The following is a 16634-nucleotide window of genomic DNA, read 5'->3' on the forward strand; positions in this document are numbered from 1 at the left end:
GATGTCAGGGAATTAACTTACACTCAGGATCAAATTAAACAGTTTTAATATAGCCAATTGAAATTTTGCACTCGTGAGTTTGAGCATCTCATTTAGGATGCCATCAGGTCCGCATGCCTTTTTAAATTTGAGAGCCTGAAGTTTCTTATAGAGCTCCTGGTCAGTAATTGGGGAGTCCAGTGGATTTTGATTGTCCTTTATAGCTTTTTCTAATTCATTCAACTTCTCATGAATTTGGCGTTGTTCTGCGTTTGTGTCAATTTGAACGGTGTTGTAGAGTGTTTTAAAATGGGTTGTCCATATGTCACCATTTTGTATCGCTAATTCCTCTTGTTTCGATTTTTTACGTTTTTTCCAATTTTGCCAGAAGTTGTTTGTGTTTATGGACTCCTCAATTATTGTCAGCGGCTTAATGTTGTACTGTGCTTTTTTTGTTCTGAGTGTACGTTTATAGAGTTTTAAAGTCTCACAGTAATCTCTCTCTCTCTCTCTCTCTCTCTGTCTTTCTCTCTCTCTCTGTCTTTCTCTCTCTCTCTCTGTCGTTCTCTCTCTCTGTCGTTCTCTCTCTCTGTCGTTCTCTCTCTCTCTCTCTCTGTCGTTCTCTCTCTCTCTGTCGTTATCTCTCCCTCCCTCTCTCTCTCTGTCTTTCTCTCTGTATTTCTCTAAATCTCTCTGTCGTTCTCTCTCTCTGTCTCTCTCTCTGTCTCTCTCTCTGTCTTTCCCTCTCAATTCAATTCAATTTAAGATTTATTGGCATTGGAAACATATGTTACATTGCCAAAGCAAGTGAAATAGATAATAAACAATAACAATTTTACTGTAAACATTACACTTACAACATTACACTTAATGATGTGCAAATAGTTCTCTACTCTCTTTATCTCGCTCTCTCTCTCATATCAGCTCCTTGGAAAGGAGACACAAATCTTCAGGGGGGGGGGGTGAGATAGAGTAGAGAGGAATAGAAGAGGGGAAGGAGGGGAGGTGGGGGGGTGGAGGGGAGAAATCGCAGAGACTTTTGAAAAATCACTTCCCCTTTGGACGTAACTTCACAGGCCACAATCAAGCGGTGCCAAGATGTGGCAAATCAAGTCAGCATCTACTAATAATATTTATGGGGGTTGCATGTCCTCCCGTTGTCACAGGGCCCGTGATGAAGCTCTGCCTTTATCTCAGTTCTGTCACCGTGATAAACAATTCACACACAAATCTGAATAAAGATCCTCCCCACAGACCTCTCTCTGCTCTCTCCCTCATCATCTAGATGGGAGGAATGTAATCTAGTAGAACCCGGGCTCCCTCTCTCTATTTTTCTCTTTTGACCCCCCCCCCCCCCCCCCCCCCGCGTTTTTTTTCTTTTTTCTTTCAAAGATTGTAATGACTTGGAGATGGTGGGTGGGAGGGAGGGAGCTACGGTGGGTGGGAGGGACCTACGGTGGGTGGGAGGGAGGGACCTACGGTGGGTGGGAGGGACCTACAGTGGATGGGAGGGAGGGACCTACAGAGGGTGGAAGGGAGGGAGCTACGGTGGGTGGGAGGGACCTACGTGGGTGGGAGGGAGGGACCTACGGTGGGTGGGAGGGACCTACGGTGGATGGAGGGAGGGACTACAGAGGGTGGGAGGGAGGACCTACGTGGGGTGGGAGGGAGGGACCTACGGTGGGTGGAGGGACCTACGGTGGATGGGAGGGACCTACGATGGATGGGAGGGAGGGGCCTACAGAGGGTGGGAGGGAGGGACCTACGGTGGGTGGGAGGGAGGGACCTACGGTGGTGGGACCTACGGTGTGGGAGGGAGGGACCTACAGAGGGTGGGAGGGAGGGACCTACAGATGGTGGAGGGACCTAGGGAGGGTGGAGGGAGGGACCTACGGTGGGTGGGAGGGAGGGACTCCAGAGGGTGGAAGGGAGGGACCTACGGTGGTGGGAGGGACCTACGGTGGGTGGGAGGGAGGGACCTACGGAGGGTGGGAGGGACCTACGGTGGTGGGAAGGGAGGGACCTACGGTGGTGGGAGGGACCTACGGTGGGTGAGAGGGAGGGACCTACAGAGGGTGGGAGGGACCTATGGAGGGTGGGAGGGAGGGACCTATAGAAGGTGGGAGGGACCTACAGAGGTTGGGAGGGAGGACCTACAGGGGTGGGAGGGAGGCCTACAGAGGGTGGGAGGGAGGGACCTACGGGGGTGGGAGGGATCCAGAGGGTGGGAGGGACCTACGGTGGGTGGGAGGGAGGACCTACAGAGGGTGGGAGGGAGGGACCTACGGAGGGTGGGAGGGACCTACGGAGGTGGGAGGGAGGGACCTACGGAGGGTGGGAGGGACCTACGGAGGGTGGGAGGGAGGGACCTACAGGGGGTGGGAGGACCTACGGAGGGTGGGAGGGACCTATAGAGGGTGAGGGAGGGACCTATAGAAGGTGGGAGGACCTACGAAGGTTGGGAGGGAGGGACCTACGGAGGGTGGGAGGGACCTATAGAGTGTGGGAGGTACCTATAGAGTGTGGGAGTTACCTACGGAGGCTGGGAGGAAGGCACCTACAACGTGAATGTCAAACCCCAGGCCTGTGAAACCTGCACACACACACACAAACACACTCTCTCTCCCTCTCTCTCTCTCTCTCCACCACATAAAGTACACACACTCTCTCTCTCTCTCTCTCTCTCTCTCTACCACATAAAGTACACACACTCTCTCTCTCTCTCTCTACCACATAAAGCACACACACACAAACGTCTGCCTGCCACATGCCTCTCCTTGGCCAGAGGTTCTGGAGTTTGACCTGGTCACATACAATAGGGGTCGAACCATCCAATGAAATGTATTTATACATCCCTTTACATCAGCAAGAGGAAGAGAGGAACCAGTCCTCTTCTGGTTGTACTGGGTAGACCAGAGGAACCAGGCTCTGAGGGGTGGCCAGTCCTCTTCTGGTTGTACTGGGTAGACTAGAGGAACCAGGCTCTGAGGGGCGGCCAGTCCTCTACTGATTGTACTGGGTAGACCAGAGGAACCAGGCTCTGAGGGGTGGCCAGTCCTCTTCTGGTTGTACTGGGTAGACCAGAGGAACCAGGCTCTGAGGGGTGGCCAGTCCTCTTCTGGTTGTACTGGGTAGACCAGAGGAACCAGGCTCTGAGGGGCGGCCAGTCCTCTTCTGGCTGTACTGGGTAGACCAGAGGAACCAGGCTCTGAGGGGCGGCCAGTCCTCTTCTGGTTGTACTGGGTAGACCAGAGGAACCAGGCTCTGAGGGGCGGCCAGTCCTCTTCTGGTTGTACTGGGTAGACCAGAGGAACCAGGCTCTGAGGGATGGCCAGTCCTCTTCTGGTTGTACTGGGTAGACCAGAGGAACCAGGCTCTGAGGGGCGGCCAGTCCTCTTCTGGCTGTACTGGGTAGACCAGAGGAACCAGGCTCTGAGGGGCGGCCAGTCCTCTTCTGGCTGTACTGGGTAGACCAGAGGAACCAGGCTCTGAGGGATGGCCAGTCCTCTTCTGGCTGTACTGGGTAGACCAGAGGAACCAGGCTCTGAGAGGTGGCCAGTCCTCTTCTGGCTGTACTGGGTAGACCAGAGGAACCAGGCTCTGAGGGGCGGCCAGTCCTCTTCTGGCTGTACTGGGTAGACCAGAGGAACCAGGCTCTGAGGGGTGGCCAGTCCTCTTCGTGTTGTACTGGGTAGACCAGGAACCAGGCTCTGAGGGGTGGCCATCCTCTTCTGTTGTACTGGGTAGACCAGAGGAACCAGGCTCTGAGGGGTGGCCAGTCCTCTTATGGTTGTACTGGGTAGACCAGAGGAACCAGGCTCTGAAGGGTGGCCAGTCCTCTTCTGGTTGTACTGGGTAGACCAGAGGAACCAGGCTCTGAGGGGTGGCCAGTCCTCTTCTGGTTGTACTGGGTAACCAGAGGAACCAGGCTGAGGGTGGCCAGTCCTCTTCTGGTTGTACTGGGTAGACCAGAGGAACCAGGCTCTGAGGGGTGGCCAGTCCTCTTCTGGTTGTACTGGGTAGACCAGAGGAACCAGGCTCTGAGGGGTGGCCAGTCCTCTTCTGGTTGTACTGGGTAGACCAGAGGAACCAGGCTCTGAGGGGTGGCCAGTCCTCTTCTGGTTGTACTGGGTAGACCAGAGGAACCAGGCTCTGAGAGGTGGCCAGTCCTCTTCTGGTTGTACTGGGTAGACCAGAGGAACCAGGCTCTGAGAGGTGGCCAGTCCTCTTCTGGTTGTACTGGGTAGACCAGAGGAACCAGGCTCTGAGGGGTGGCCAGTCCCTTCTGGTTGTACTGGGTAGACCAGAGGAACCAGGCTCTGAGGGATGGCCAGTCCTCTTCTGGTTGTACTGGGTAAGACCAGAGGAACCAGGCTCTGGAGGTGGCCAGTCCTCTACTGGCTGTACTGGGTAGACCAGAGGAACCAGGCTCTGAGGGTGGCCAGTCCTCTTCTGGCTGTACTGGGTAGACCAGAGGAACCAGGCTCTGAGGGGTGGCCAGTCCTCTTCTGGTTGTACTGGGTAGACCAGAGGAACCAGGCTCTGAGAGGTGGCCAGTCCTCTTCTGGTTGTACTGGGTAGACCAGAGGAACCAGGCTCTGAGGGTGCCCAGTCCTCTTCGGGCTGTACTGGGTAGACCAGAGGAACCAGGCTCTGAGAGGTGCCAGTCCTCTTCTGGTTGTACTGGGTAGACCAGAGGAACCAGGCTCTGAGGGGTGGCCAGTCCTCTTCTGGCTGTACTGGGTAGACCAGAGGAACCAGGCTCTGAGGGGTGGCCAGTCCTCTTCTGGCTGTACTGGGTAGACCAGAGGAACCAGGCTCTGAGGGATGGCCAGTCCTCTTCTGGCTGTACTGGGTAGACCAGAGGAACCAGGCTCTGGGGTGGCCAGTCCTCTCTGGCTGTACTGGGTAGACCAGAGGAACCAGGCTCTGAGGGATGGCCAGTCCTCTTCTGGCGGTACTGGGTAGACCAGAGGAACAGCGGCTCTGAGGGATGGCAGTCCTCTTCTGGCTGTACTGGGTAGACCAGAGGAACCAGGCTCTGAGGGGTGGCCAGTCCTCTTCGGGCTGTACTGGGTAGACCAGAGGAACCAGGCTCTGAGGGGTGCCAGTCCCTCTTCTGGCTGTACTGGGTAGACCAGAGGAACCAGCTCTGAGGGGTGGCCAGTCTCTTCTGGTTGTACTGGTAGACCAGAGGAACCAGGCTCTGAGGGATGGCCAGTCCTCTTCTGGCTGTACTGGGTAGACCAGAGGAACCAGGCTCTGAGGGGCGGCCAGTCCTCTACTGGTTGTACTGGGTAGACCAGAGGAACCAGGCTCTGAGGGGTGGCCAGTCCTCTTCTGGCTGTGCCGGGTCGACCAGAGGAACCAGGCTCTGAGGGGTGGCCAGTTCTCTTCTGGCTGTACCGGGTAGACCAGAGGAACCAGGCTCCGATGGGTAGGCAGTCCTCTTCTGGCTGTATTGGGTAGATGTTATAGGAGTACATGGCCATACTTTTTACATGTTTCACTGGTACTCCAGCTGGTAAGCTGAAGCTGATAGTTTCCAGCACATTGAAACATGTAAGAGAGAGAGAGAGAGAGGAAGAAAGAGAGAGAGAGAGCGAGAGAGAGCGAGAGAGAAAGAGAGAGCGAAAGAGAGAGAGAGAGAGAGAGAGAGAGAGGAGAGAAGAGAGAGAGAGAGAGAGAGAGGAGAGAGAGAGGAGAAGAGAGAGAAGAGAAGAGAGAGAAAAAGAAAAGAGAGAGAGAAGAGGAGAAGAGAGAAGGGAAGAGAGGAGAGAGGAGAGAGAAGCGAGAGAGAGAGAGAGAGAGAGAGAGAGAGAGAGAGAGAGAAAGAAAGAGAGAAAGAGGAGAGAGAGAGAGAGGAGAGAGAGACAGAGTGAGAGAAAGGAGAGAGAGAGACAGAGAGAGAGAGAGAGAGAGAAAACAATACAGTAAGTCCCAACCAATAGATGTAACAGAGGAGGGTTAAGGGCAGTCAGTCAGCACCACCACTGTTTGACAGAGCCTCGCTCCCATCATCTACCCCCACCCAGAACAGACAGTACCCCCACCTACTCTGCACACCCCCATCTACATGCATCTAATTGTGGGGTGACAGGGAGGGGTTGAGTTGTGCCCCAGACAGCCCCAACCTGAGATCCATGGAGAGGCCTGGTTGCTCTGACAGCACACTCACGCTCACACACACACGCTCACACACACTCACACGCAATGCCCCACCTCACATCATCTCATCCACATATCAACAGCGAATGGCATGGCGTATACAACTAGGACGGCATACATCCTGTAAATGTACTAAATGTCTTTGTGGCTTTTCGCTGGAAACAGAAAAACGATACAAACAACTTATTCTCTAATGGTGGGACACAACAGAGGGTAGAATCCTAAATACAGAGGTCTTTTAATAACACTGAGAAAATCGTCTCCTTACTGGCCCAGCCTTCAGCCTCAACACACGCCAGGCCGACGTGCCGGGACAATTTCCCCTCCACATGCAAAACAGGGAGGCCAATATGCACAGGGAGGTCGATGTGCACAATGCGGGTGCTTCCTATCCATTCCCTTGTGCATATTAAAGACACTTGTCATCAAGACATCACGGAGAAACAAGAGCTGTGAGAACGAGAGGCACAGGCTAGGTTGACAATGGCACCATATTCACTACTATTGAACAGAGGGCCCACAGGGAAGATGGTTCATAGGGAAGTGGGTCTATAGGGAATAGGGTATATAGGGAATAGGGTCTATAGGGAATAGGGTATATAGGGAATAGTGTCTATAGGGAATAGGTTATATAGGGAATAGGGTTCATAGGGAAGAGGGTCTATAGGGAATAGGGTCTATAGGGAAGAGGGTCTATAGGGAATAGGGTATATAGGGAATAGGGTCTATAGGGAATAGTGTCTATAGGGAATAGGTTATATAGGGAATAGGGTTCATAGGGAAGAGGGTCTATAGGGAATAGGGTCTATAGGGAATAGGTTATATAGGGAATAGTGTCTATAGGGAATAGGTTATATAGGGAATAGGGTTCATAGGGAAGAGGGTCTATAGGGAATAGGGTGTATAGGGAATAGGGTGTATAGGGAATAGGGTGTATAGGGAATAGGGTGTATAGGGAATAGGGTGTATAGGGAATAGGGTGTATAGGGAATAGGGTGTATAGGGAATAGGGTGTATAGGGAATAGGGTCTATAGGGAAGAGGGTCTATAGGGAATAGGGTTCATAGGGAAGAGGGTCTATAGGGAATAGGGTTCATAGGGAAGTGGGTCTATAGGGAATAGGTTCTATAGGGAATAGGGTTCATAGGGAAGAGGGTCTATAGGGAATAGGGTCTATAGGGAATAGGGTCTATAGGGAATAGGTTCTATAGGGAATAGGGTCTATAGGGAATAGTGTCTATAGGGAATAGGTTCTATAGGGAATAGGGTTCATAGGGAAGAGGGTCTTAGGGAATAGGTTCTATAGGGAATAGGGTCTATAGGAATAGGTCCTATAGGGAATATGTCTATAGGGAATAGGTTCTATAGGGAATAGGGTTCATAGGGAAGAGGGTCTATAGGGAATAGGGTCTATAGGGAATAGGGTCTATAGGGAATAGGGTCTATAGGGAATAGGTTCTATAGGGAATAGGGTTCATAGGGAAGAGGGTCTATAGGGAATAGGGTATATAGGGAATAGGGTCTATAGGGAATAGTGTCTATAGGGAATAGGTTATATAGGGAATAGGGTTCATAGGGAGAGGGTCATAGGGAATAGGGTCTATAGGGAATAGTGTCTATAGGAAATAGGGTCTATAGGGAATAGGGTTCATAGGGAAGAGGGTCTATAGGGAATAGGGTATATAGGGAATAGGGTCTATAGGGAAGAGGGTCTATAGGGAATAGGTTCTATAGGGAATAGGGTTCATAGGGAATAGGGTCTATAGGGAATAGGTTATATAGGGAATAGGGTCTATAGGGAATAGTGTCTATAGGGAATAGGTTATATAGGGAATAGGGTTCATAGGGAAGAGGGTCTATAGGGAATAGGGTCTATAGGGAATAGGGTCTATAGGGAATAGGGTCTATAGGGAATAGGGTCTATAGGGAATAGGGTCTATAGGGAATAGGGTTCATAGGGAGAGGGTCTATAGGGAAGAGGTATATAGGGAATAGTGTCTATAGGGAATAGGTTTATATAGGGAATAGGGTTCATAGGGAGAGGGTCTATAGGAATAGGGTCTATAGGGAATAGGGTCTAGGGGAATAGGGTCTATAGGAATAGGGTCTATAGGGAAGAGGGTCTATAGGGAATAGGGTATATAGGGAATAGGGTCTATAGGGAATAGGGTCTATAGGGAATAGGGTCTATAGGGAATAGGTTCTATAGGGAATAGGGTTCATAGGGAAGAGGGTCTATAGGGAATAGGGTCTATAGGGAATAGGGTCTATAGGGAATAGGTTCTATAGGGTAGGGTCTATAGGAATAGTGTCTATAGGGATAGGTTCTATAGGGAATAGGGTTCATAGGGAAGAGGGTCTATAGAATGGTCTATGGAATGGGTCATGGGAATAGGTTCTATAGGGAAATAGGTTTTGTCTATAGGGAATAGGTTCTATAGGGAATAGGGTTCATAGGGAAGAGGGTCTATAGGGAATAGGGTCTATAGGGAATAGGGTCTATAGGGAATAGGGTCTATAGGGAATAGGGTCTATAGGGAATAGGTTCTATAGGGAATAGGGTTCATAGGGAAGAGGGTCTATAGGGAATAGGGTCTATAGGGAATAGGGTCTATAGGGAATAGGGTCTATAGGGAATAGGGTTCATAGGGAAGAGGGTCTATAGGGAATAGGGTCTATAGGGAATAGGGTCTATAGGGAATAGGGTCTATAGGGAATAGGGTTCATAGGGAAGAGGGTCTATAGGGAATAGGGTATATAGGGAATAGTGTCTATAGGGAATAGGTTATATAGGGAATAGGGTTCATAGGGAAGGGTCTTAGGGAATAGGGTCTATAGGGAATAGGGTCTATAGGGAATAGGGTCTATAGGGAATAGGGTCTATAGGAATAGGTTCTATAGGGATAGGGTTCATAGGGAAGAGGGTTCTATAGGGAATAGGTCTATAGGGAATAGGGTCTATAGGGAAAGGTTCTATAGGAATAGGGTTCTATAGGGAATATGTTCTATAGGGAATAGGTTCTATAGGGAATAGGGTTCATAGGGAAGAGGGTCTATAGGGAATAGGGTCTATAGGGAATAGGGTCTATAGGAAATAGGTCTATAGGAATAGTGTCTATAGGGAATAGGGTTCATAGGGAAGAGGGTCTATAGGGAATAGGGTCTATAGGGAATAGGGTCTATAGGAATAGGGTCTATAGGAATAGGGTCTATAGGGAATAGGTTCTATAGGAATAGGGTTCATAGGGAAGAGGGTCTATAGGGAATAGGGTCTATAGGGAATAGGGTCTATAGGGAATAGGTTCTATAGGGAATAGGGTCTATAGGGAATAGTGTCTATAGGGAATAGGTTCTATAGGGAATAGGGTTCATAGGGAAGAGGGTCTATAGGGAATAGGGTCTACAGGGAATAGGGTCTATAGGGAATAGGTTCTATATGGAATAGGGTTCATAGGGAAGAGGGTCTATAGGGAATAGGGTCTATAGGGAATAGGGTCTATAGGGAATAGGTTCTATAGGGAATAGGGTCTATAGGGAATAGTCTATAGGGAATAGGTTCTATAGGGAATAGGGTTCATAGGGAATAGGGTCTATAGGGAATAGGGTCTGTAGGGAATAGGGTCTATAGGGAATAGGTTCTATAGGGAATAGGGTCTATAGGGAATAGGTTCTATAGGGAATAGGGTCTATAGGGAATATGTTCTATAGGGAATAGGGTCTATAGGGAAGAGAGATCATAGGGAATAGGGTCTATAGTGAATAGGGTTCATATGGAATAGGATTCATAGGGAATAGGGTCTACAGGGAATAAGGTTCATATGAAATAGGGTCTATAGGGAATAGGGTCTTCGGGGAATAGGGTTAATAGGGAATAGGGCTCATAGGGAATAGGGTTCATAGGGAATAGGGTTGATAGGGAATAGGGTCTACAGAGAATAGAGGTTTATAGGGAATAGGGTCTATAGGGAATAGGGTTCATAGGGAACAGGGTTCATAGGGAATAGAGTTGATATGGAATAGGGTCTACAGAGAATAGGGTCTACAGGGAATAGGGTCTATAGGGAATATGGTTCATAGGGAATATGGTTCATAGGGAACACGGTTCACAGGGAATATGGTTCATAGGGAATAGGGTTCATAGGGTCTACATGGAATAGGGTCTATAGGGAATAGGGTTCATAGGGAATAGGGTTAATAGGGAATAGGGTTCATATGAAATAGGGTTCACAGGGAATAGGGTTCATAGGGAATAGGGTCTATAGTGAATAGGGTTCATATGGAATATGGTCTACAGGGAATAAGGTTCATATTAAAAAGGGTTCATATGGAATAGGGTTCAAAGGGAATAGGGTATATAGGGAATAGGGTTAAAAGGGAATAGTGTCCATAGGGAAAAGTGTTCATAAGGAATATGGTCTATAGGGAATAGGGTCTATAGGAAATAAGGTTCATGGGGAAGAGGGTCTATAGGGTTCATAGGGAATAGGGTTCATAGGGAATAGGGTTCATAGGGAATAGGGTTCATAGGGAATAGGGTTCATAGAGAACAGGGTTCATAGAGAATATGGATCATAGGGAATAGGGTCTATAGGGAATAGGGATCATAGAGAATATGGATCATAGGGAATAGGGCTCATAGGGAATAGGGTTCATAGGGAATAGGGTTGATAGGGAATAGGGTCTACAGAGAATAGAGGTTTATAGGGAATAGGGTCTATAGGGAATAGGGTTCATAGGGAACAGGGTTCATAGGGAATAGAGTTGATATGGAATAGGGTCTACAGAGAATAGGGTCTACAGGGAATAGGGTCTATAGGGAATATGGTTCATAGGGAATATGGTTCATAGGGAACACGGTTCACAAGGAATATGGTTCATAGGGAATAGGGTTCTAGGTCTACATGGAATAGGTCTATAGGGAATAGGGTTCATAGGGAATAGGGTTAATAGGGAATAGGGTTCATATGAAATAGGGTTCACAGGGAATAGGGTTCATATGAAATAGGGTCTATAGGGAATAGGGTTCATATGGAATATGGTCTACAGGGAATAAGGTTCATATGAAATAGGGTCTATAGGGAATATGGTTCATAGGGAATAGGGTTCATAGGGAATATGGTCTACAGGGAACAAGGTTCATATTAAAAAGGGTTCATATGGAATAGGGTTCAAAGGGAATAGGGTCTATAGGGAATAGGGTTCATAGGGAATAGGGTCTATAGGGAATAGGGTTCATAGGGAATAGGGTCTATAGGGAATAGGGTCTATAGGGAATAGGGTTCATGGGAAATAGGGTCCATAGGGAATTGGGTTCATAGTGAATAGGGATCATAGTGAATAGGGTTCACGGGGTATAGGGTCTATAGGGAAGAGAGTTCCTAGGGAAAAGGGTTAATAGAGAAATGGGTTCATAGGGAATAGGGTATATAGGGAATAGGGTTCATAGGGAATACGGTTCATGGGGAAGAGGGTCTATAGGGAATAGGGTCTATAGGGAATAGGGTTCATAGAGAATAGGGATCATAGAGAACAGGGTTCATAGGGAACAGGGATCATAGAGAATATGGATCATAGGGAATAGGGTTCATAGGGAATAGGGTTCATAGAGAATAGGGATCATAGAGAACAGGGTTCATAGGGAACAGGGATCATAGAGAATATGGATCATAGGGAATAGGGTTCATAGGGAATAGGGTTCATAGAGAATAGGGATCATAGAGAACAGGGTTCATAGGGAACAGGGATCATAGAGAATATGGATCATAGGGAATAGGGTTCATAGGGAATAGGGTTCATAGGGAATAGGGTTGATAGGGAACAGGGTTCATAGGGAATAGGGTTGATAGGGAACAGGGTCTACAGGGAATATGATTCATAGGGAATAAGGTTCAAAGGGAATAGGATTATCAGGGAATAGGGTTAATAGGGAAGAGGGTTCATAGGGAATAGGGTCTTTAGGGAATATGGTTCATAGGGAATAGGGTCTATAGGGAATAGGGTTCATAGGGAAGAGGGTCTATAGGGAATATGGTTCATATTAAAAAGGGTTCATATGGAATAGGGTTCAAAGGGAATAGGGTATATAGGGAATAGTGTCTATAGGGAATAGGGTCTATAGGGAATAGGGTTCATGGGGAAGAGGGTCTATAGGGTTCATAGGGAATGGGGTTCATAGGGAATAGGGTTCATAGGGAATAGGGTTCATAGGGAATAGGGATCATAGGGAACAGGGTTCATAGAGAATATGGATCATAGGGAATAGGGTCTATAGGGATTAGGGTTCATGGGAATAGGGTTAATCAGGAATTGGGTTCATAGGGAATTGAGTTCATAGGGAATAGGGTTCAAAGGGAATAGGATTATCAGGGAATAGGGTTAATAGGGAAGAGGGTTCATAGGGAATAGGGTCTATAGGGAATAGGGTTCATGGGGAATAGGGTCTATAGGGAATTGGATTCATAGGGAATAGGTTATATAGGGAATTGGATTCATAGGGAATAGGGATCATAGTGAATAGGGTTCATAGGGTATAGGGTCTATAGGGTTCATAGGGATTATGGTCTATAGGCTAATTGGGTTCATAAGGAATATGATTCATAGGGAATAAGGTTCAAAGGGAATAGGATTATCAGGGAAAAGTGTTAATAGAGAAAAGGGTTCATAGGGAATAGGGTCTACAGGGAATAGGGTCTATAGGGAATAGGGTTCATAGAGAATAGGGTCTTCGGGGAATAGGGTTAATATGGAATAGGGTTCATAGGGAATAGGGTCTTCGGGGAATAGGGTTAATATGGAATAGGGTTCATAGGGAATAGGGTTCATAAGGAATATGGTCTATAGGGAATAGGGTCTATAGGGAATAGGGATCATAGGGAATAGGGTTCATAGGGAATAGGGTCTTCGGGGAATAGGGTTAATATGGAATAGGGTTCATAGGGAATAGGGTTCATAAGGAATATGGTCTATAGGGAATAGGGTCTATAGGGAATAGGGATCATAGGGAATAGGGTTCATAAGAAATAGCGTTCATAAGGAATATGGTCTATAGGGAATAGGGTCTACAGGGAATAGGGTCTATAGGGAATAGGAACTATAGGTAATATATTTACTCCTGATGTGCTGACCTGTTGCACCCTCTACAACCACTGTGATTATTATTATCTGACCATACAGGTAATCTATGATCGTTTGAACATCTTGGCCAGGTTCTGTTATAATCTTCACCCGGCACAGCCAGAAGAGGACTGGCCACCCCTCAGATCCTCGTTCCTCTCTAGGTTTCTTCCTAGGTTCCGGCCTCTCTATGGTTTCTTCCTAGGTTCCGGCCTCTCTATTTTCCCAACCACAGTGCTTCTACACCTGCATTGCTTTCTGTTTGGAGTTTTAGGCTGGGTTTCTGTGCAGCACTTTGTGACATCAGCTGATGTAAGGGCTTCATAAATTGATTGAATGATTGATTGATAGGAAATAGGGTCTATAAGGAATAGGGTCCATAGGAATAGGGTATATAGGCAATCGTGTCTATAGGAATAGGGTATATAGGGAATAGGGTCTATAGGGAATAGGGTCTATAAGGAATAGGGTCTATAGGGAATAGGATCTATAAGGAATAGGGCCCATAGGGAATAGGTTCCATTGGGAACTCAACCACAGTTCCTCAGAGACCGACTCAGTCACTCACCATCAAAACCATGAAATTAGACATAGGAAAAATAGCCATGTGATGGGAAAAATGATACACTGTAGTACATTTTGCATATAATAATAAATAAATAAAACTCTGCCTTCCTTGAAACGGATGCATGTAAATTACCCCGTGCCACAAAGACAAATTGGTCATTCAGGTTTGGAATGAAAATGACACTAAAGTGCAAAAAGGGAAAGGGCGCAGTAGAGTGAGAGAGGGAATAAGGGGTTGTTAAAATGTCCCATTTCAGATGCCCTGCCTTTAGGAGAGGAGACGTACAGTCAGAGGAGATGTGGTGAAACAAAAGGCCAGATGTACAGCAGGCAGCAAATAGAGGTTTCATGTAGCAGTAGTAGTCTTATACAATGCAACACATTTAGATGTACTATACATTGGTGAAAGACAAACTGATGAATATGAAATTGGTGGTTATAATGGTATTTATAATGGAGGTTATAATGGTGGTTATAGTGGTGTTATAATGGTGGTTATAATGGTGGTTATAATGGTGGTTATAATGGTGTTATAATGATGGTTGTTATAATGGTTGTTATATTGGTATTTATAATGGTTGTTAAATTGGTATTTATAATGGTGGTTATAATGGTATTTATAATGGTTGTTATATTGGTATTTATAATGGTGGTTATAATGGTTGTTATATTGGTATTTATAATGGTTGTTAAATTGGTATTTATAATGATGGTTATAATGGTGGTTATAATGGTTGTTATATTGGTATTTATAATGGTTGTTATATTGGTATTTATAATGGTAGTTATAATGGTGGTTAAATGGTATTTATAATGATGTTATAATGGTGGTTATAATGGTGTTATAATGGTTGTTATAATGGTATTTATAATGGTGGTTATATTGGTATTTATTATGGTGTTATGATGGTGGTTATAATGGCGTTATAATGGTTGTTATAATGGTATTTATAATGGTGTTATAATGGTATTTATAATGGTGTTATAATGGTGTTATAATGAAGCTGACTCCTACTTCTCCTATTTCTTTAGTTTATCGATTACATTTCAGCATCGCAACAACCAGGACACGTGAACTCAAAAGAAAGCATTATTTAACGCATTTTGGTTTTCAAACGTTGCAAATAGACGTCAGTATAAGTGGTTTCTATCAATTTGAGATGTTCATGCCAATGGACGAAGAGAGGGACGCATTACTTCTCTGTCCAAATCAGTAGAATCGTTCTCTGAATGATACAGCCCAGACAATAGAGGTCTTAACTTCCTCCTGCGCCGGATGTGGATCCATCACTTCTTATAAACCGGGTCCTTCGAGCCATGGATGCTGATTGGCTGACAGCCGTGGTATATCAGACCGTATACCACAGGTATGACAAAACGCTTAATTTTACTGCTCTAATTATGTTGGTAACTAGTTTATAACAGCAATAAGGCACCTCGGAGGTTTGTGATACAGTATATGGCTAATATACAGTGACTAACGGCTGTATCCAGGCACTCCGAGTCGCGTTGCGCCTAAGAACAGCACTTAGCCGTGGTATATTGGCCATATACTGTACCACACCCCCTCCGGCCTTATTACTTAATTATTCCACAATTCCTACACTTGAAATAGTGTAGGTACATGTAAACATTATTGATACAATTCACAGAGATCCTCAGCTAAACAATATTGCCATCATTTATAGTATATATTTTATTGTAAGAAGATACGTGTGTATGCCTGCGAGCGTGTGAGAGTTTGTGTGTGTGTGTATGCGCGCGTGTGTGTGTGTGTGTGTGTATGCCTGCGAGCGTGTGTGTTTGTGTGTGTGTCTGAGTGTGTGAGTAAGTGGATTCCCCCACTCTCCTCAGGCCTGACAGTCGTCCCCTGTCCTCTCCAAGTGTCTCCGTCCCTGGTCTCCTCAGACCTGACAGTCGTCTCCTGTCCTCTCCAAGTGTCTCCGTCCCTGGTCTCCTCAGGCCTGACAGTCGTTCCCTGTCCTCTCCAAGTGTCTCCGTCCCTGGTCTCATCAGGCCTGACAGTCGTCCCCTGTCCTCTCTAAGTGTCTCCGTCCCTGGTCTCATCGGGCCTGACAGTCGTCCCCTGTCCTCTCTCAGTGTCTCCATCCCTGGTCTCATCAGGCCTGACAGTCACCCCCTGTCCTCTCTAAGTGTCACCATCCCTGGTCTCCTCAGGCCTGACAGTCGTCCACTGTCTTCTCTAAGTGTCTCCGTCCCTGGTCTCATCAGGTCTGACAGTCGTCCCCTGTCCTCTTTCAGTGTCTCCGTCCCTGGTCCTCTCAGGCCTGACAGTCGTCCCCTGTCCTCTCTAAGTGTCTCTGACCCTGGTCTCATCAGGCCTGACAGTCGTCCCCTATCCTCGTTAAGTGTCTCAGTCCCTGGTCCCATCAGACCTATAGAACCAGACTAGTACCCTCCACCCGGAGGAATGACAAATGGCCTTAATGAAATTGGACAAATAACTCAGCATACACGCCTGAGCCCTCTGTTAAATATTAATATATTTAGGAGGATCAACATATAAAATATTAAACAGGGGAATATTGGCTATGTGCTATTGAGAGGTAAATCCCTTCACTTCATCCTTCCATTCAGGATGCTCGTTTAACCTTACGTAATGGCGACCGCCCGACGAGAGGCATTCTGGAGGCTATGCATCGAAGCACATACTTTGCCTATAGGCACTAAACACAGTTTTACACATACGTAAGAGATTCAATGAAAGCAATAGATTTGATCTGCTGCATCAGGAACGATGACATTAGTTACATACCCTATCTGCGTAAAAGCAGAAAGGTGTTGTG

General features: G+C 47.0%; 1 protein-coding gene across 1 annotated transcript in view; it reads left to right on the forward strand.

Annotated features, from left to right (window-relative positions):
• LOC120024261 (adhesive plaque matrix protein-like) overlaps positions 1-16240 on the forward strand; it is a 68388-nt gene extending 52148 nt beyond the window's left edge. The window contains exon 6 of the mRNA XM_038968456.1: positions 15682-16240. Within this exon, the coding sequence (XP_038824384.1) occupies positions 15682-16240 (559 nt within the window). The remainder of the gene's footprint in view (positions 1-15681) is intronic.
• Positions 16241-16634: the final 394 nt, after the last annotated feature.

This window comes from Salvelinus namaycush, chromosome 29, assembly GCF_016432855.1.
Source record: "Salvelinus namaycush isolate Seneca chromosome 29, SaNama_1.0, whole genome shotgun sequence".
NCBI lineage: Eukaryota > Metazoa > Chordata > Actinopteri > Salmoniformes > Salmonidae > Salvelinus > Salvelinus namaycush.